The sequence below is a fragment of the Trichomycterus rosablanca genome, chromosome 6 (genome assembly GCF_030014385.1).
Source record: "Trichomycterus rosablanca isolate fTriRos1 chromosome 6, fTriRos1.hap1, whole genome shotgun sequence".
Lineage (NCBI taxonomy): Eukaryota > Metazoa > Chordata > Actinopteri > Siluriformes > Trichomycteridae > Trichomycterus > Trichomycterus rosablanca.
The window spans coordinates 21,934,737-21,956,450 of NC_085993.1; the positions used below are offsets into that span (position 1 = coordinate 21,934,737).

General features: G+C 40.4%; 1 protein-coding gene across 1 annotated transcript in view; it reads left to right on the plus strand.

The window, feature by feature from the left end:
* The window catches only part of chl1b (cell adhesion molecule L1-like b), a 191,748-nt gene extending 170,245 nt beyond the window's left edge, over window positions 1-21,503 (plus strand). The window contains exons 24-26 of the mRNA XM_062997549.1: window positions 6,546-6,677; window positions 10,605-10,677; window positions 21,154-21,503. Of these exons, the coding sequence (XP_062853619.1) occupies window positions 6,546-6,677; window positions 10,605-10,677; window positions 21,154-21,355 (407 nt within the window). The 3' untranslated portion in view covers window positions 21,356-21,503. The remainder of the gene's footprint in view (window positions 1-6,545; window positions 6,678-10,604; window positions 10,678-21,153) is intronic.
* The last annotated feature ends 211 nt before the right edge of the window (window positions 21,504-21,714 follow it).

Here is a 21,714-nt window from a genome sequence, read left to right on the forward strand (position 1 = left end):
TGACTTGGCCTCCATATTCCCCAGATCTCAATCCGATTGAGCATCTGTGGGATGTGCTGGACAAATAAGTCCAATCCATGGAGGACCTCGCAACTTATAGGAGTTAAAGGATCTGCTGCTACCATATTGGTGCCAGATACCACAGCACACCTTCAGGGTTCTAGTGGAGTCGATTCAGGGGTCTAGTGGAGTCCTCGACTGATCAGGGCTGTTTTGGCAGCAAAAGGGGAACCATCACAATATTAGGAAGATTAAAGTAAACAAAACACTGACAAAAAAATGATGTTTTGTCTTTCTTAATTTCTAAATATCTATGCAAATAAAACCAATTATCGCAATATTTTCAGGAATTTTTATTGCAAATCAAATAATCAAGATAATAATGTGAGTGCAATTTGAATATTTGAATATTATAAGAAAATAAATGTATACAGTATTATCCTTCATTCCTTCATTGCTAAAAAACGATACTATTTGCACTGTGTGGGACTGATTGAGTGTGAAGCATTTACTTCTAACTCAACGCTAGTCAGATCTTAGTGATTACAACTTCTCATATGTGGCAGTGGTAACCACTTCAGTGGATAAGTGGTAGAGGTTAAATTCTGTGAATCATAACATTTTTGTTGCCCTCTGGCCTTCAGTATTCTTTGGCCCTGCGGGACACAGCATAGTGTGAAAGCTTAGCCTATCCTGCTGCAGTGGAAGATGATTCCTGTCTTATTTAATCCCACTCTTTGGTGGAAAATGACAAATCCTAAGCCATAAATTTTTTTTTGACAGGAACGCATCTGAGTAAACTGCAATTTTATGAGAACCGTTGGCATGACAGGGAGCAAAGAAGAACATCTGAAATTAGAGACTGACATTTTTGAATGCCACCATAGGCAGGATAGGCTCTAGCAGATACTTGTCAGGGAGAGAAAAACCCTATAAACTGAAGTAGGATGTATGTGATTATCACGTCTGGGCCTGAGGGAGGACGCTTCTGTGATTGAGATGTAGATTAAACAAAGCTGACAGCGTAAGACACTTTGCTTAATTGAAACACCCGAAAGCGGTGAAAACAATTAACTGGCAAGCAGCTATTAAACCGTGATCTGTGCATTGTAGGACAGAGGAGGAATAAACTTCCATAAAAACCAGTGCTGAGCTATCAGGTTGCGCAGAGATTTTTCATTTTATGAAATATTGATCCTTATAGTATTGCAGAACTGAAAGTAGTTTTTCACTCCTGAAACATAACCTGGCCATTGCTTAACACTCAGAGGATGAACAAAATAGCAGAAAGCTGAAACGATATCATTCCATTTAGCTAATAAGAAATAGGGACACCTACAGAACAGCTTGGTTCTGGAATGCATCTATGCAAGACATGAATACAGAAGGTTTTTTTTGGGGAATGATGGTGCTCCAGGTCTTCCAATAAAATATGAAATTGGTCATTTGAAACAAGTTTGTGGTGGCATGGTGGCTCACATCACAGCAATAAAGTGATTCCCCAGTCTGGGTCCTTTCTGTGTGGAGTTTGCATGTTCTCCCAGTGTCTGTATGCCTTTCATCCGGCAGCTCCTGTTTCCTTACACAGTCACAGGCGTAACCTAATTATATAGGTTCATGCTTTATTAATGTAAAACATGACCTTCATTGTGTGTCTGTTTTACCACCGCTTTATCCTATTCAGGGTCCCAATGGGTCCGATTCACTGTGTGAAAGGCTGAAAAACACCCAGAACAGGTCACTAGTCTATAACAGGGCAAACACTCATACACACACTCACTTATATCCAGGGGTTACTTTAGTATCTTCAATTAATCTGACTGCATGTCTTTGGACTGTGAGGGGAAAGCAGAGCACCCAGGGAGAAATCTATACAGACACTGGAAGAACATGCAAACTCCACACAGAAAGGACTCGGATTGCTCCATCTGGGAATTGAACCTAGGACCTTCTTTTTTTTTTCCTTTATGCATTTTCTTCCTTTTTTCTCCCCTTTTTATCATGTCCAATCACCCGATTGCGTCATGCTTCCTCTCCACCAATGCCGATCCCTGCTCTGATTGAGGAGAACGAAGCTAACCCACGCCCCCTCCGACACGTGGGCAGCATGCCGTATGCATCTTATCACCTACACTTTGACGAGTGCAGTGCAGCTCAGCTTTGTATACGGAGAGACACACCCTGAGAGCACTCTTTTCTCATCTCTGTGCAGGCACCATCAAACAGCCAGCAGAGGTCGTAATTGCACCAGTCATGAGAGAGAGACCCCATCCGGCTTAGTCTCACCCATCTAAACAACAGGCCAATCATTGTTCATGTGGTCGCTCAGCCTTAGCAAGCAGAGCTGAGACTCGATACGATGTATTCGAGATCTAGCTCTGGTTCCAGCGTGTGTTTTTACCACTTGCATCACCTGAGCGGCCAACCCAGGACCTTCTTGATGTTAGGTGACATTGCTGGCCATTTGTTGGGATAAAATTGGGTTGGCTGTTTTACTACCACTTGAATTAAACGACTGACCAAGTGATTTTCACTTGATGGTCGTCCATACTGTCTTGCAATGGTCAATATGGAAAAACACAGATCTGGACTGACTTGTCCCCAAGAGGCTTTTAGTTTTACCGCCAAATATCTTCCACTTACAAATATAAACTTGGCTGACTGACTTGCTAAATATCTGGCATCCTATGATACTATGGTGGTGGGGACTACATAGCAGCAGTCCCTTACTGCAGTATTTAATTTATTTGTTTTTACTACTAAAATCAAAATTTTGGGCGGCACGGTGGCTAAGTGGGTAGCACTGTCGCCTCACAGCAAGAAAGTCCTGGGTTCGACCCCCAGGTGGGGCGGTCCGGGTCTTCTGTGCAGTTTGCATGTTCTCCCTGTGTCTGTGTGGGTTTTTGTCTGGGAGCTCCGGTTTCCTCCTGTAGTCCAAAAACATGCAGTCAGGGTAATTGGAAACACTAAATTGCCTTATAGGTGTGTGTGTCTGCCATGCAATGGACTGGCACCCCATCCAGAGTGTTACTGTGTGCCTTGCACCCATTGAAAACTGGGATAGGCTCCAGCACCCCCTCCCCCACACCGCGACTCCAATTGGATAAGCAAGAAAGAGAGTGAGAGAAATCTAAATTTTACCCAAAGCACCTATAACAGTTAGTAGCAGACATTGTTTGTTGAAGGCATCCTTTGGCTACCATTAAATATATATATATTTTGAATGTAAAGGTTTTAGCCACTTCAGAGTCAAGCTTCTTTTTTGTGTAATATGTTTCCTAGTTTGTCTTGACTCTTTATCTGATGACCAATGTCCTACCAATCAGGCTTTTACCTCATAAAGCCAAATCATTAATTAACCATTTAGCACCAGAAGGCTAAAATTATCTGCAGGTTAACAGCACAAAGAAGAAACATGGTTTAGAGACAGGACTTAAACATTTGCTTCAATATGATAATGTCATTTTAGCAATAATGTTATAAAAGCATTTGCTTTTGTTCCAGTTCATATTGCAGTGCTCGAAATGTTTGAGACATGACATGATAAAAGGCAGATAATATTTATTATAACAAAAAGGCTCCTGCTTTCCTATTTATTTTACTATTTGTTTATCTTTTACTAAACACAAACCTCTTTTTTCTGCTGCAATTTTAATAACTTTTCTTTCTGTTTCTGTTCTTTTGCTAATTGTGTTGATTATTATCCATCACTGCACATATCAGCTGGATTTAGTTATACAGCTAGAAGAGCTCCTGTTTTGTTATTTAATAAACCTAAATAGAAAAAGCACACACTTTATAGTTATAAATATGAACTATGGATTAATAGTCTTGTATGTGTAAATACGTCTGATCATATTTCCTTTATTTTTAAAGTAAACTTAATTAAATATAGCCTGTACTAACACAAACTCCTGCACAGTTATTACTTTTAATCTGCTGAATTTAACTTTATACAAAAAATAATAAAATTGGCCATAATATTTGTTTTGTATAGGATTGTACGTATAAAGCTTACAAAGTACATGAGCGTCCTGGAATTCTCAGGGACAAAAATATCAAACACTAGGGGTGTGTTCGAAAACCTAGTGAGTTCTCTACATAGACAGCATTTTACATCATCCTATGCCAAGAAGAAGGCTGTCTAGTAAGCTACCTTAAATCTGAACGGTATTTTGACTGAATAACGAGGGAGCATCCGATGCTGCCTTAGCGGAGCATTCAGTGAGGCACAACTTTTCTCACAAAAAAATGTGGTGGACGAATGCGGAGCAATGGGTTATTTTCAACATAAATAAATTATCGTTGAGTTTTCATTTGTATAAAGGTGAACAAGTGTCATTTTTAAATCCGGGCTTGTCAGTGACAATTTAACCATTTTCGGTACACGCAGGGAGACATGCTAGTGCATTGTGCCACCTCATTAGTTTGAATGGCATAAGGCTAACTGTGTTAGCTTAGTTAGCAAAAACTGATGTAAACGCTGTAATCGCTGTCCAAGTGCGTTTGAATAACCTGACTTATAAGTCGATGGCTTATTAGAATTCGCTCTACATAGGCAGCTGCCTATGTAGGCAGTAAGACAGCAAGGCAGCTTACTAGGTTTTCGAACACACCCTTGGAGTGCAAATAGCCACAAAGCAATAACAAACACTTTAAACTTACCTGTCAGTATGATAGGTTTAATAATCCGCAAATTTAATGGATTCACAAATACATTGAATTGAACCATAAGACAGGTGCACCACACAATGTTCTCTTAGTGTAATGATCATATAAGTATGTGAAAAGCCACGTAAGTCACTTAAAAGAATTGCAGGATGTCGTGGAAACAGCAGGCACAAATAATACTCACTTTGTACTCTAGGACTTGAGAAATAAGACTCACTTCGTACACTTTACCTTTGAGATCCATGTGTAAAATACAGCACATAAGCATTTGAAAAATCAGGACAACTGTTAGATGAAACTCTCACTGCTTTCAAAAGACGATTAAAAACCCACCTCTTGGTGGGCCTCAGGTGGCCCAAGAGGTGGGTTTTTAATCGTCTTTTGAAGGCAGTGAGAGTTTCATCTAACAGTTGTCCTCAGGTGGCGCAGCGGTAAAACACGCTAGCCCACCAGAACTCGATGTTTCGAAACTCTGTCATTTGGCTGGGCTGGGTGGCTATATGAACAACGACTGGTTTGTTGTTCATACAGGGAGGGAGCCAGATAGGGACCTCATAACTGATGCAATTACGACGTCTGCTGACTGATTGATGGTGTCTGCACAGAGTTGAGGAATAATGCTGATCAGGGTGTGGATCTCCATACACAACGCTGATCCGCATATGAACTTGCCTCGTGCAGATGAAAAGATGCAGTCGGCTGCTGCACACGTATTGGAGGGGGCATGTGTCAGTTCACTCTGTTCAATGTAGATGGGGGTCAGCACCAGTAGAGAGGAAGCATAACACAATTGGGTAAAAATTGGACGCGCTACAGTTTGGGAGAAAAGGGCAAAATGCATAAAATAAAATACAAAAAAACACCTCTTTTCTAAGCACTTCAGCTGAGAACTAACATGTACTTACTAATGCTCTTATTCATAAAAAAAAATAATAATGTTCTAACAGGGTTTCAGCAGATTGTACTGTGGAAGCACTTCTGTTGCTTTGGATAAGAGCGTCTGCTAAATGCCGAAAATGTAAATGTAAATATAAAGCTTTTTGGTAATAATTTATAATACTCATAATGTTTTGCATATGATTACAAGAACACCATACTCAGAATAAAATATGGAAGCAAATACTTCACCTCCTTCATCATCATATTGAGCTGCTTTTATCCAAACTGTGCCAACTGAGTCATTATACCTCATCAAAGGAAACATAAATAAACATGCCAAAATAACTCAGGAGTGGAGAAACTCAGTTTGGAGAATTTTAAATCAGTGAGGCCTTTGTACCCAAACCTGTCAAAACATGGACACTGTTTTGTGCACACTGGTGCAGTCATGCTGGAATAAGCAATAACCTTTCCCAAACCTTTGCCGAACACATAAAAATAAGATTTATATACTCAGCAAGATAGGTGAACTCAACAGTTAAGAGGGGTGTCCACATACCTTTGGCTATAAAGTGTAAATTTGTGTTGGCTCCTGTAAAAATGTCCCATTTCATGTTATGAATGGAAGATGGTTCAAAATGTACAACATCAAACATTTTTGTACGTTTTATTTGAGGACAGGACTCTGTTAACTCTCTGTCTGGTCCCATCCCCATTACCTTGCACTAACTTCTCATTTGTAAATCCCTGCCTGTCAATGTTCTCCTGCAACTGTGTTCTGCTGCCAGCTCAATGAGATGGAATTATGCTGTCCCAGCACCTTGTGTTGATTAATTATACAAGCAGGTTGGCTGGTTAATATTAATTCAGGTTCATTTCCATTCTGTTAGTCTGAGCATCACTCATCGGGTGTCAGAAAATCTTAGTCGATGTAAACAGTCAATCACGGGCAAAGGTTAAGCCAAATTTTGTCAACAAATGCTTGTTTTTTTCAGGTTTGGCGAGCATACACAGCGGCATCTCGAATCAGGGTTGGTTCATTGGACTAATGTGCGCCGTGACCCTGCTCACACTCATCATACTCGTTGCCTGCTTCGTGAACAGGAACAAAGGAGGAAAGTATTCCGGTAAGTACCGGTACCATATGCACCATCAACCAGTGTGTTCATTTGGCATCAAGGGCCATTTACCTCATGGGCACTTTAGATTCATGATGGAATCATATTCTGTGGTGTTATAGGGAGAGAAATAGGATGAAAAGAAAGGGAAAAGCAAGGGAATAATAGAGGTAAAGTGAAAAAAAAATGAATATAGAGAAAAATAGAATGGAAAAGAAAAAAAAGAGGGAATAGGTGGATAAACAAAGGGAGGGGAAAAGAAATTTAAAAAAAAGTAAGGCAAGGCAAGTTTATTTGTATAGCACCTTTCATAGATTTGATAAAACATAAAAGGATTTTAAAATAAAGATAATAAAACATAAAAATAGCTTATCGAGGTAAAGAGCAGTAATAATAGAGTGCAAAATTTAAACTTTATTCTGTAACTAACCGGAAGCCAGTGTAGAGATTTTAGAACTGGAGTGATGTGCTCTGTTCTCTTCGTCTTGGTTTAAACTCAGCAGCAGTGTTCTGAATGAGCTGTAACTGTTTAATGGTCTTTTTGGGATGTCCAGTTAAAGACCATTACAGTACTCCACCCTACTGGAAATAAAAGCATGGATGAGCTTCTCTAGATCTTGTTGGGACACCAGACTCTTGATTCTGGATATCTTTTTAAGATGATGAAAGACTGTTTTGGTGATGGTTTTGATATGGCTAGTGAAGGTGAGATCTAAATCTATTAGAACGCCAATATTTCGGACTTGGTCTTTGGGTTTAAGAGACCAGGAACTGAGATGTTCACTGACACAAATCCTCTTCTCTATGATGCCAAACACGACAATCTCTGTTTTGACCTTATTTAATTTTGGCTCATCCAGTTATTTATGTGGTACACTAAGTATAAAGTATAACTGGAATAGTAAAATACTAATAAAAAAACATTAACTAGAAAATAAAGAAATGCAAAACAGACTGCAAAAGTTGATATAGTATAATATATATATATACATATATATTTATATATATATATATATATATATATATATATATATATATACGTATATATACATATACAGTGTATCACAAAAGTGAGTACACCCCTCACATTTCTGCAGATATTTAAGTATATCTTTTCATGGGACAACACTGACAAAATGACACTTTGACACAATGAAAAGTAGTCTGTGTGCAGCTTATATAACAGTGTAAATGTATTCTTCCCTCAAAATAACTCAATATACAGCCATTAATGTCTAAACCACCGGCAACAAAAGTGAGTACACCCCTAAGAGACTACACCCCTAAATGTCCAAATTGAGCACTGCTTGTCATTTTCCCTCCAAAATGTCATGTGATTTGTTAGTGTTACTAGGTCTCAGGTGTGCATAGGGAGCAGGTGTGTTCAATTTAGTAGTACAGCTCTCACACTCTCTCATACTGGTCACTGAAAGTTCCAACATGGCACCTCATGGCAAAGAACTCTCTGAGGATCTTAAAAGACGAATTGTTGCGCTACAAGAAGATTGCCAACACCCTGAAACTGAGCTGCAGCACAGTGGCCAAGATCATCCAGCATTTTAAAAGAGCAGGGTCCACTCAGTCCAAAGAAGCTGAGTGCACGTGCTCAGCGTCACATCCAACTGCTGTCTTTGAAAGATAGGCGCAGGAGTGCTGTCAGCATTGCTGCAGAGATTGAAAAGGTGGGGGGTCAGCCTGTCAGTGCTCAGACCATACGCCGCACACTACATCAAATTGGTCTGCATGGCTGTCACCCCAGAAGGAAGCCTCTTCTGAAGTCTCTACACAAGAAAGCTCGCAAACAGTTTGCTGAAGACATGTCAACAAAGGACATGGATTACTGGAACCATGTCCTATGGTCTGATGAGACCAAGATTAATTTGTTTGGTTCAGATGGTCTCAAGCATGTGTGGCGGCAATCAGGTGAGGAGTACAAAGATAAGTGTGTCATGCCTACAGTCAAGCATGGTGGTGGGAATGCCATGGTCTGGGGCTGCATGAGTGCAGCAGGTGTTGGGGAGTTACATTTCATTGAGGGACACATGAACTCCAATATGTACTGTGAAATACTGAAGCAGAGCATGATCCCCTCCCTCCGGAAACTGGGTCGCAGGGCAGTGTTCCAGCATGATAATGACCCCAAACACACCTCTAAGACGACCACTGCTTTATTGAAGAGGCTGAGGGTAAAGGTGATGGACTGGCCAAGCATGTCTCCAGACCTAAACCCAATAGAACATCTTTGGGGCATCCTCAAGTGGAAGGTGGAGGAGCGCAAAGTCTCGAATATCCGCCAGCTCCGTGATGTCGTCATGGAGGAGTGGAAAAGCATTCCAGTGGCAACCTGTGAAGCTCTGGTAAACTCCATGCCCAGGAGAGTTAAGGCAGTTCTGGGAAATAATGGTGGCCACACAAAATATTGACACTTCAGGAACTTTCACTAAGGGGTGTACTCACTTTTGTTGCCGGTGGTTTAGACATTAATGGCTGTATATTGAGTTATTTTGAGGGAAGAATAAATTTACACTGTTATATAAGCTGCACACAGACTACTTTTCATTGTGTCAAAGTGTCATTTTGTCAGTGTTGTCCCATGAAAAGATATACTTAAATATCTGCAGAAATGTGAGGGGTGTACTCACTTTTGTGATACACTGTATATATATATACTGATCAGCCATAACATTACAATCACCTCCTTGTTTCTACACTGTCTGTTTTATAAGCTCCACTTACCATATAGGAGCACTTTGTAGTTCTACAATTACTGACTGTAGTCCATCTATTTCTCTGCATACTTTTTTGCCTGCTTTCACCCTTTGTTTAATGGTCGGGACCACCACATAGGAGGTATTATTTAGGTGGTGGATCATTCTCAGCACTGCAGGGACAATGACATGGTGGTGGTGTGTTAGTGTGTGTTGTGCTGGTATGAGTGGATCAGACACAGCAGCGCTGCTGAAGTTTTTAAATACTTTCCACTCTATTAGACTCTCCTACGTAGTTGGTCCACCTTGTAGTTGTAAAGTCAGAGACGATCGCACATCTATTGCTGCTGTTTGAGTTGGTCATCTTCTAGACCTTCATCAGTGGTCACAGAACGCTGCTGACGGTGCGCTGTTACCTAGATATTTTTGGTTGGTGGACTATTCTCAATCCAGCAGTGACAGTGAGGTGTTTAAAAACTCCAGCAGCGCTGCACAACACACACTAACACACCACCACCATGTCAGTGTCACTGCAGTGCTGAGAAGCTGAGAATGACCCACCACCTAAATAATACCTACTCTGTGGTGGTCCTGGGAGAGTTCTGGCCATTGAAGAGCAGCATGAAAGGGGGCTAACAAAGCATGCAGAGAAACAGAGGGACTACAGTCAGTAATTGTAGAACTAAGTGGAGCTGATAAAATGGACGGTGGGTGTAGAAACAAGGAGGTGGTTTTAATGTTATGGCTGATCGGTGTATATAGTATATATAATATAATAAAGTTAATATAGAAGTATTTGTCAAAACCACTGAACAACAGCTTTTTCTTGTATAATTGGGCGTCTGCATCGATGTGCAAAATGAACCGAGGTCTTTATATTATAAGTGTCACATTCTGTTTAAAGGATGCAAATGAAGACATGCAATTGGAACACTATACAAACCTATACACTATACAAAGCCTTTAAATCTCTGTTCTAACCACTAACTGCAAAAAGAGCTAAATAATGAGACATTTCATTAGCAGAAATATCTGCTTTTATTATTTTAAATATTGATGCAATCATATTACCAGCAGTCCTCTTTGTCATTGCAGCATTAATGACAATACAGGATGGATCTATCTATCCATATAAAAGCATTTGCGTTTTAATTTATTGGTTCATTTACTTTAATAGCTTACTGTGTTAATGAAATTAAAAGAAGCAATTGTATCCTCCTTCCCACAGTGAAAGAAAAAGAGGACCTCCATCCTGACTTGGAGTCTCAGGGAATAAATGATGACACCTTCTGTGAATACAGGTGGGCTAAGTCCTAATTACGCACTCCATAAAACTGTATGCTTTTACTGTATGGAGTTTTTTATCTGGTGTAAACAACATGTGTATGAGCTTATATACACTGAAAATTGAAATACATACATAGTGAAAACATTTATAGTTTGTAATAATTGACATTTATAATAAAGTGATTATCACTGTAGCATACTGAATATCAATGTAGCTTACTGATTGATTGAAACTGCTTTATTTAGATGATTGTGGTGGGTCCAGAGGGTCAAGTCTAATTTATTTGTGCAGCGTTTTTTCAAGGAACATTGTCTTAAAGCATTATATCATTTCTCTGGATAAAAACACATAGAGCTAAGCAGGCTCACCATATGCGGCACATTGTTGGGGTTGGTTGTTTGGTTATGTGCTAGTCTACGGCTCTACTTGGACTAGGGCTGGCTCGATACCACTTTTTTATGTCTGATACCGATACTTCAAATTGAGTATCTGCCGATACCGATACCAATCTGATACCGTCATTTCTCCTCTCAAACAACTAAGCAGTAATAGTACATGTCTCAATGCACCATGGTTAAACTAGCTATCTAAATAACAATGTTCAGACTCCACAACTGGAAGATGTGAATGTCCATCAAACGCGATGGACCAATTAGAATTGACGCAGAGTTGAGTTTTTTCGTTAAAGTTCTGTCACGTTTTTAGATTATTAAAAACCAAAGCGCGTTTATTTAAAAAAACCTGCTGGATTTTGAAGAGGAAAACGGGACACGGTGTAGTTTGTTTCATTTCATAACACTTATGGATTAATCATTGAGGATGTGAGAGATCTCCAATTTATTCAAGTCCGATTTATCATTTATAAAGCAATTTTTATTGTGTTTTAACAGCGTTTTTAGATGTGGCAGTAGTAGATGATTTTTTTATGATGATTTAAAAATGCTAAAAGTTTAAGTAGATCAGTGTGTTTTAATTTCTGAATGGCTGTTGCGGATGAGTTGTAGATCAGTGGCACATGTTAATGATGTCATCAAGCGTGAGTGGCAATAAACGACACTTGTCATGTAATGTGAATTACATATATATTGTCTGGCCTTTTAAGAAATGCTAGGGTATAGGGAGCGAGTGTGTAGGGAAGAGACTAGAAAATGATAGTCTCCAGCTGTGCCATGTTGTTGTGTATGTTTGCGACATTAAAGTAGCGTTCTCGTGAATCCCCACTCGAGTGTTTGAACATTTGAATTATTTTACAACACTCTGTTGGAACGTAGCTTCGTGTGTTATTTGCTTTACACACAAACAATGGCCTTTTTTACATTAAGTGTTATTTACATTAAGCAACAGTATCAGATAACACGTTTTTTTTCCTTCCGATATCCGATTTGGGCCAATATCGGACCGATACCAATACCGAGTACCGGATCGGTGCCAGCCCTAACAGCAGCAAAGAAATTGTAGTGATCAATCCACAATCACTAAATTGTAGAAAAAGGGTAAAACAAAGAGATAATGCAGTTAAACAAATAAATACTTTTTTACTTTATTTTTAGTGCAATGTCTTCTCTAGTTCGGATTTAAACATTTCAAACTGACAAACAGCAATCCATGAAATGTAAACCAAAATAGAAAACTGGGCTTCATTGCTCACGCATCAGCGTTGCTCCTATTTCACAGTCCTTGGTGGGTGGCTGAAGTGTTCTGATAGGAATTGGAAGTAATTGCATCACTGTTAAATTGAACCGAGTTTGTTTTTTGGAACGAAATGAAGTGGAGTGTGCCCAGTACTCAGCAGGAGATGATGTGGGGTACAATCTGATTTAATTGAAAGGCACTTATCTCCAGGGCAGCTATATCTGTGTTCGTTTCATTAATCTTTCAGAGATCCAATTCATAACAGTCTGCCTGAGAGCTCACCATGAGTGTAGATCTAACACACATCTAACACTCAAAGCTCTTTTATCTAACACATGGAACAGGTATATGAGTGTGGATGAGGATGAGGGGGTGGCACGATGATGCAGCGGGTGACATGCAAATATAAATGTTCAAAGGCTTCATTCAAGTAGCCCAACATTTTGCCTTTACATGAACTGAATTACATTTTACATAGTTCCACATTATATAGTATACACTGAAACCTGAACCACCCCCAAATGTGCATAAGAATTTTCTGACAATTGGGCAGGTCATGGTCAGGGACATATTAAATGTTGGCTGATGGTAGTTACTTGTAGTCCATGTGTTAAATGCAGCAGATACACCGATTAACCATAACATTAAAACCACCTCCTTGTTTCTACACTCACTGTCCATTTTATCAGCTCCACTTACCATATAGGAGCACTTTGTAGTTCTACAATTACTATTTCTATGCATACTTTTTTAGCTTGCTTTCACCCTGTTCTTCAATGGTCTGGACCACCACAGAGCAGGTATTATTTGGGTGGTGGATCATTCTCAGCACTGCAGTGTCAATTACATGGTGGAGGTGTGTTAGTGTGTGTTGTGCTGGTATGAGTGGATCAGACACAGCAGCGCTGCTGGAGTTTTTAAATACCGTGTCCACTCACTGTCCACTCTGTTAGACACTCCTACCTAGTTGGTCCATCTTGTAGATGTAAAGTCAGAGACGATCGCTTATCTATTGCTGCTGCTTGAGTTGGTCGTCTTCTAGAACTTCATCAGTGGTCACAGGACGCTGCCCACGGGGCACTGTTGGCTGGATATATTTTTGGTTGGTGGACTATTCTCAGTCCAGCAGGGACAGTGAGGTGTTTAAAAACTCCAGCAGCACTGCTGTGTTTTATCCACTCGTACCAGCACAACACACACTAACACACCACCACCATGTCAGTGTCACTGCAGAATGATCCACCACCTAAATAATATCTGCTCTGTGGTGGTCCTGGGAGAGTCCTAACCATTGAAGAACAACATGAAAGGGGGCTAACAAAGCATGCAGAGAAACAGATGGACTACAGTCCATAACAGTTTTAATGTTATGGCTGATCGGTGTATTAACAGACATAAAGACCTGAGTGACTTTAATAAGAGCCAGATATTTATGGCATCCTGTCCGTGGTGTGTTATTGCATCGTGCCCAGTAAAAAACGAACCCAGCTCAACCCTACATGGATAAAGCTTGAATAAATAAATGAATGAATTATTGTAATATCATAGACGCTCAGGTGGCATAGTGGTAAATTACACTAACCCACTACACCTAGGATCCAGGGTTTGATCCCTGTCTACATATAGACATACACATTCGAGTCACATTATTATGACCACTAGCTAAAATCCAGAGCACGGACAGCAGCTAGACGGACTGGGAGTGACTCAGTAAGGGTCTGGTAGGTTGGTACAGTTATCTGGAGCCATGCTGACTGCAGTGCATCCCACAGCTGCTGGAGGGTGCGTGGGGGAGGATCCATAGAGCGAACATGTCAATCGAGGTGGTCCCACAGATGCTCAATCGAGTTCAAGTCTGGGGAAGAAGGGGGCCAGAGTAGTACTTTGGAAGTCTTGGTCATGCTCTTCCAACCAATGTCGGACACTTCTAGCCATGTGACATGTCTCATTGTCCTTCTGGATCCTATCCGCCCCAGGAAAGACAATTTTACCCATGGTACATCAACAAGGGATATATGTGCAGACAGCCTATCACACACCTATATACCCACCAAGCCAGCTCATGAAACGTGACTTCCTTCATGAGCTACGCGCTGCCACAGTCAAAAGTAGGAATCGGTCATAATAATGTGACTCGACTGTGTAATTGGCTATGTCCGGGGGAAGAATTGTGGGGGCTGGCTGAGGTTCTGCGATGAATTGGTGAGACCTGTCGTGACCCTGACCAAGATAAAGAGTTAGTAAAATGAAACAACACCAAAAACCTTCTGATCTACTCATATATTCCAGTGTGACATTTATGACATTCTTGTCTTATATGACCAAAAGTAGATTGACACTTGACCACTAGTTTGTTTATTTTATCAACCACTTTATCCTGGTCAGTGATGCGGTGGGTCAGTTTCCACTGGGAAGCACCATTCACAAGGCAGGAAAACCTTAGATAGGGTGTCTATCACAGGGCCATCCAGCCACCCCTCCCACATAGCCAATCTCGTTTGGGTAGACGCTTGTTTGGCTAATAGCACTGCTGAAAATTACTGGTAAGTGCCCATTAGCTAGTAGTTCTTCCCATTCCAAAACCATTTCATGGGCGTAACTGTAAAAGCTTTCACTTTTCTGGTAGAGCTTTTTACGTATCTATGGGAATCTGTCATTTAGTCAAAGGAGCATTTGTAAAGTTATGCACTGCTGTTGACAAGAAGGTCTGATTGGTTAATTAGGTTGAGGCAACTAATTGTCAAACCATGTCTTGTCTTTATTTTTTTTATTTTTTTTTTGCATTTTCCCCCAATATTCCTTCCACCCAAATAGTCATGTCCAATTACCCAATTGCATTATGCTTCCTGTCTACTAATGTTGACCTCTAGTCTGACTGAAGAGAGCCATGACTAACACACTCCCCCTCTGACACGTGTGCAGTAGCAAACTGCATCTTTTTACCTGCACGAGGCAAGTTCATATGTGGATCAGCTTTGTGTATGGAGAGCCACACCCTGATCCACATTATCCCTTGTCTGTGTGTAGGCGCCATTAATCAGCCAGCAGAGGTTGTAATTGCATCAGTTACAAGAAACCCCCCCCCTTTTAAACAACAAGCCAATCGTTGTTCATGTAGCTGCCCAGCCTAGAGCTGAGTTTTGAACCAAAGAGTTAGAGATGTCAGCTCTGGTGTGCTAGCATGTTTTACCACTGTGCCACCTCAGTGCCACAAACCACATCTTCGTAAACCTTCCCAAAAAGTTGGAGACATATATCTACATTATATCTTGAATGATTATTTAATTATTTCTTGGATGGGGAGTCTCAGCAGTATAGTCTTGCCACTTCTAAACCTGCACTGGTTGAGAGACGAAAACTAGCATGTACCATCTCTTAAAAATGCCTGCGGTTGCTGGCTGCTTCTTTACACCTGGTAGTGGTGGATTTTCACAGACAGCCTTATACCCCCACGGATGTGAATTATACAACTACACAGTAAAGGTCACATTTTATTTCATTGCAGCAGAAATGAGCAGAGACCTTCCAGACAAGGCCAATTGTGTCTGCTAGATGTCTGACCAGTCAGCAGCACAGCTGTGATTCGACCTTAAGAGCTAGTTATTAGACCACAGTGCCATCCGAGCGGCTATATCATTTATTTAATACAGTATGCCTGATAACCTTGGGTCTAGGTGTATCTCTCAGACAAGGCCAATTGTGCCTGTTAGACACGTGACCAGGTTGATAGTGCCGCTGAGATTTAAACTTGAGAGCTAGTGTATTAGACTGCCGTGCCATCTGAGTGCCTATCATTTACACCGATCGGCCATAACATTAAAACCACCTCCTTGTTTCTACACTCACTGTTCATTTTATCAGCTCCACTTACCATATAGAAGCACTTTATAGTTCTACAATTACTGACGGTAGTCCATCTGTTTCTCTACATACATTGCGGTGACAATGACATAGTGCTGGTAGTGGATCAGACACAGCAGCGCTGCTGGAGTTTTTAAATACTGTTTCCAATCACTGTCCACTCAATTGGACAATTCTACCTAGTTGGTTCCCCTTGTAGATGTAAAGTCAGACACAATCGCTCATCTATTGCTACTGTTTGAGTTGGTCATCTTCTAGACCTTCATCAGTGGTCACAGGACGCTGCCTACAGGACACTGTTGGCTGGATATTTTTGGTTGGTGGACTATTCTCAGTCCAGCAGTGACAGTGAGGTGTTTAAAAAGTCCATCTGCATTGCTGTGTCTTATCCACTCATACCAGCACAACACACACTAACACACAACCACCATGTCAGTGTCACTGCAGTGCTGAGAATGATCCACCACCCAAATAATACCTGCTCTGTGGTGGTCCTGGGAGAGTCCTGACCATTGAAGAAAAGCATAAAAGGGGGCTAACAAAGCATGCAGAGAAACAGATGGACTACAGTCAGTAATTGTAGAACTACAAAGTGCTTCTATAGGGTAAGTGGAGCTGATAAAATGGACAATGTGTGTAGAAACGAGGTGGTTTTAATGTTATGGCTGATCGGTGTATTTTGTAAGGCTGTTAATAATGAGCCTAGCTAAAATACTCGAATTTAATCATTTGGATGGGTGTATACATACTTTTGGCCATAAAGTGTAAGTCAAATAAAGTGTTAACATATTTCCATTACAATTGTTTACCCATATTAACCAAAGGTGGCAGTAATTGTTTAGGCATAGACAGACACAGTTTGAGGTACAGCTATAATCTGCTTCTATTAAAACTTCCTTTTTACTTCACTATGTTTATGTGTTTATTTTGGGTTAAAACTGACACTCATTGAATAAATACACAATGCTAATGCATGCTTAAAAGCAGATATAAAGTAACTAGGCTATGGAGAAATGCAGATGCATGCATGACAAATAGTTTACCTAGTTCATCATACTGTGATCGCCTGGCGCATTATTTCTGGTCCTAATTTTCCCTCTTCATAAATCAAGCTAAATGGGGCTTCCCACAGTGTCATAGGCAGGTGTTGCTGTAACCTCTCACACACCTGCAGGCCTCTGTTACCAATAAATAAATAGGCAGTTTTTATACTGGTTGTACATCATCGGCAGCCTAAATATGCAACCATCCCTAAATCATACACTATCTTCTTCACTTTAAAATGAAATCAGTAAGACATCCAGCCGAGCGAAGTATAAAACTGATAATAATCTTGATTGAATCTTGATTACATTTACATTTTACATTTTCAGCATTTAGCAGACGCTTTTATCCAAAGCGATTTACACAATGAGCAATTGAGGGTTAAGGGCCTTGCCAGGGACCCAACAGTGGCAACTTGGTGGTGGCGGGGCTTGAACCGGCAACCTTCCGTTTACTAGTCCAGTACCTTAACCACTGAGCTATCACTGGACCTTTAGCTGGTGATTAGCTGGTGCTTGAAAAAGTACCTTTTGTACAGAAAAGTAACTGCTGGTTTGTAAAAAATTCATTTGAAATTTGCTTTTGTCATTACACACAGCTAGTGATGCAAATTTCACCTTCTTTTAACCAACGTCCGGCCGTCATCCTGTCATACATACACCGATCAAAACCACCTCCTAATTTCTGCACACTGTCCATTGTATCAGCTCCACTTACCATATAGGAGCACTTTGTAGTTCTACAATTACTGACTGTAGTCCATCTATTTCTCTACATACCTTTTTAGCCTGCTTTCACCCTGTTCTTTAATGGTCAGCACCCCTACAGGACCACAAGAGAGTAGGTATTATTTAGATGGTGGATCATTCTCAGCACTGCAGTGACAATGCCATGGTGGGATGTGTTAGTGTGTATTGTGCTGGTATGAGTGGAGCAGCCACTCACTGTCCACTCACTGTCCACTCTATTAGACACTCCTACCTAGTTGGTCCACCTTGTAGATGTAAAGTCAGGGACGATCGTTCATCTACGTATTGCTGCTGTTTGAGTTGGTCATCTTCTAGACCTTCATCAGTGGTCACTGGACACTGCCCACGGGGCGCTGTTGGCTGGATATTTTTGGTTGGTGGACTATTCTCAGTCCAGCAGTGACAGTGAGGTGTTCAAAAACTCCATCAGCATTGCTGTGTCTTATCCACTCATACCAGCACAACACACTAACACACCACCACCATGTCAGTGTCACTGCAGTGCTGAGAATGATCCACCACCTAAATAATACCTACTCTGTGGTGGTCCTGTAAGGGGTCCTGACCATTGAAGAACGGGGTGAAAGCAGGCTAAAAAGTATGTAGAGAAAGAGATGGACTACAGTCAAAGCACAGGGTCAGCCATTGTATGACGCCCCTGGAGCAGAGAGGATTAAGGGCCTTGCTCAAGGGCCCAACAGTGGCTGCATGGCAGAGACTGAATTTGAACTCTCAACCATTCAGTTGATAGCCCAATACTTTACCACATCACAGTCCTTGTGCTTTGGTTGTAACCCCACACCTGCTATATTGGAGAATGAACCCAATTGCAGACTTAACCAAGGTACAACAATACTGGGCGTAAATAAACACGCAGATATAAGAAATTAAAACTATAATTACTAAATGAACAAACTAATAAAACTTGAGAAATCGATGAAACAAAACCAAACCCTAAACAATTAACTGGCCCGATTTAGACAGGACAGACAGGTAAGCACATTACTGCACTACATTCTAAGAGAGAGATAGCAAGACAACACAGAAAATGCAGGTACTTGAAAGGGAACAAAAGGCCACATGGGTGTAATTCTGCCAGCTACTCAATCCACCAGTGAGCTACAACCCAAAAATGTATCACAGGAACCAGACAATGGACAATGAAACCAATAGCAGCAAAACAACCAAAAAGCAACCACGCCACCGAAGGACAAAACTGAAGATTCACTGACTTGAGTTCAACAAACAAAACTTTAAAACTGCTAGAGAGAGTGCTGGTAAAAAAAGCCAGAGTACATGTGGATTTTAAAGCACTGTCCAGCAAATAATGTTTAATGGGATGCAGTGAATGCTTTGAAGTGTATCTTAAAGAGAGCTAGACTTCCCGTCCAACTGTGCATCCTTTACCTGCTAGGCCAAACTGAGCATGGCAAGTGAGGATGTTACAGTTTAATTAAATCACTGTGTTTGTGTGAATGTAGAACAGTAAGATGAACATCATCACTGTGAGCAGAACTAGTTAAGTGTTTGGAATGTAGATATTTTATGGGATGCAGGAGCTTGACCAGACAGCGTCTTTCATTCTGAATCACTCCAATTTTCACGGTTGGCCATTTCTTCAACATCAAGCTTTCTTTTACTGATGGTCCACTGTGTTATTATTTTAAACCAGCCACTTCAGTTGGGACCGCATGGAAAATGTGAATAATAAAAAAGCAGTTTCTTACATTTACTTTGACTTTTATTTGATCGCAGACTCTATGAACCTGAGATGTTTCATGTTTTGTCTGCTCAACTTCATTTATTATTAAACATCCATTCCTACATTTCAGGCCTGCAACACATTCCAAAAAAAGTTGGGACAGTAAAACATTTACCACATTGCAATGTTGCCATTCCTTTTCACCACGCTTGTGCATGTAACTCCGTATTGCCAAAGTAATCCCTTGCCCATGTGGTTATATCAACTATTGTTGAGTGGCGGTTCTGAGGGATTGAAGATCACAGGCGTTCAGGTTAAGCTTGCGCCCTTGGCCTTTACGCACTGAAATTCCTTCCAATTCCTTGAATCTTTTAATGATATTATGCACTGTAGAATAGAAATATGCAAATCCCTTTCAATCTTTCTTTGTTTCCATTGTGTAATGGTCCATCCTAGATGACTTTGAGCCCAGAGAAGTCGATGCCACTTCTGAACATGGTTAACATAAGACTTCTTTTTGCACAGTAAAGTTTTAAGTGGCATTTGTGCATGTAACTCCATTTTGTAGAGCTTGACAAAGGTTTGCCAAAGTAATCTCTTGCCCATGTGATTATATCAGCTATTGTTGAGTGGTGGTTCTTGATGCAGTGCCGTCTGAGGGATTGAAGATTACAGGTGTTCAGGTTAAGCTTGCACCCTTGGCCTTTACACACTGAAATTCCTCCCGATTCCTTGAATCATTTAATGATATTGTGCACTGTTGAGGGAGAAATATGCAAATCCCTTTCAATCTTTCTTTGTTTCCATTGTGTAATGGTCCATCCTAGATGACTTTGAGCCCAGAGAAGTCGATGCCACTTCTGAACATGGTTAACATGGTCTTTCTTTGAGGTACATTGTTTTTAAACATTTCAATAATTTTCTCATTCATTTGTTGACAAACTGGAGATCATCTGATCATCTTTGCTCATCAAAGCCTTTCCTGTATGCATGATTACAATCACCTGTTTGGAATCATTTCTTTATTTAGTTTTTTCACCTCATTACTAGTCCTAAATTGCCCCTGTCCCAACTACTTTTGGAATGTGTTGCAGGCCTGAAAAGCAGGAATGGAGGTATATTAACAAATGAATTGAAATTAAGCAGATAAAACATGAAATATCTTGGGTTCAAACTGTCTGCAATCAAATAAAAGTCAAAGTAAATGTAAGGAGGAACACTGCATTTTTATTTTATTTGCATTTTCCATACTGTCCCAACTTTTTCTAATTTGAGTTTGTATATTTGTACTATTTCTTATTGGTTTAAAATGGGATTGATATTTCAACCCTCATTAACCCCCTTCCTGGGAAATTCCTGGGTAAAAGTGCATAGGTTCTAGTTTGTGATATGCCAAGTGTCCTTTTTCACAGCTGAATAACTCTATTAACCTCCTACAAAACCAGATACAGCAGTTCTGTTTGATCGTCTTTTCATATTTTGCCCTTTTTTCTCCACCCAGCGATAACGATGAGAAACCCCTAAAGGGCAGCCAGAACTCGTTAGTCGGGGACATGAAGAGAGGGGACAGCGGGGACAGCATCGTGGACTACGGTGAAGAGGATGGCCAGTTCAACGAGGACGGGTCCTTCATCGGAGAATATGCTGTCCGCAAAAACAGGTCATCTGTGGAAATCAAGGGAACCAATCAGAGCACTGCGTAAAAGACGTTTGTTTTGGACTTTGCTTACTAGATTTTGTCTCAAGGACTCAAAGGGAAAAATGTTTAATTAAAATGTAAGAATTTATGTGGTTTTTGTCAATCATGCTTCTTGCTTTCATTATTTTAAATGCTTAGCTTCCCACATTCTGTAACAGATCAATCATTTCAGCTGTAAATAGTGTCAAGTATTTTTTTTGTATTGCTAAACTGCAGAGGTGTTTTTTTTCTTTCTTTTTTTCTCCTTTTTTGCCTTTTTTTGTAAAGAAAAAAAATCTTAATTTGTTATGCGTTGTGAGTTTTCTCTTCTCTCACATCCATGTCTTATTATAATCAAGCAAGATTTGTGTTAGGGTACACAAT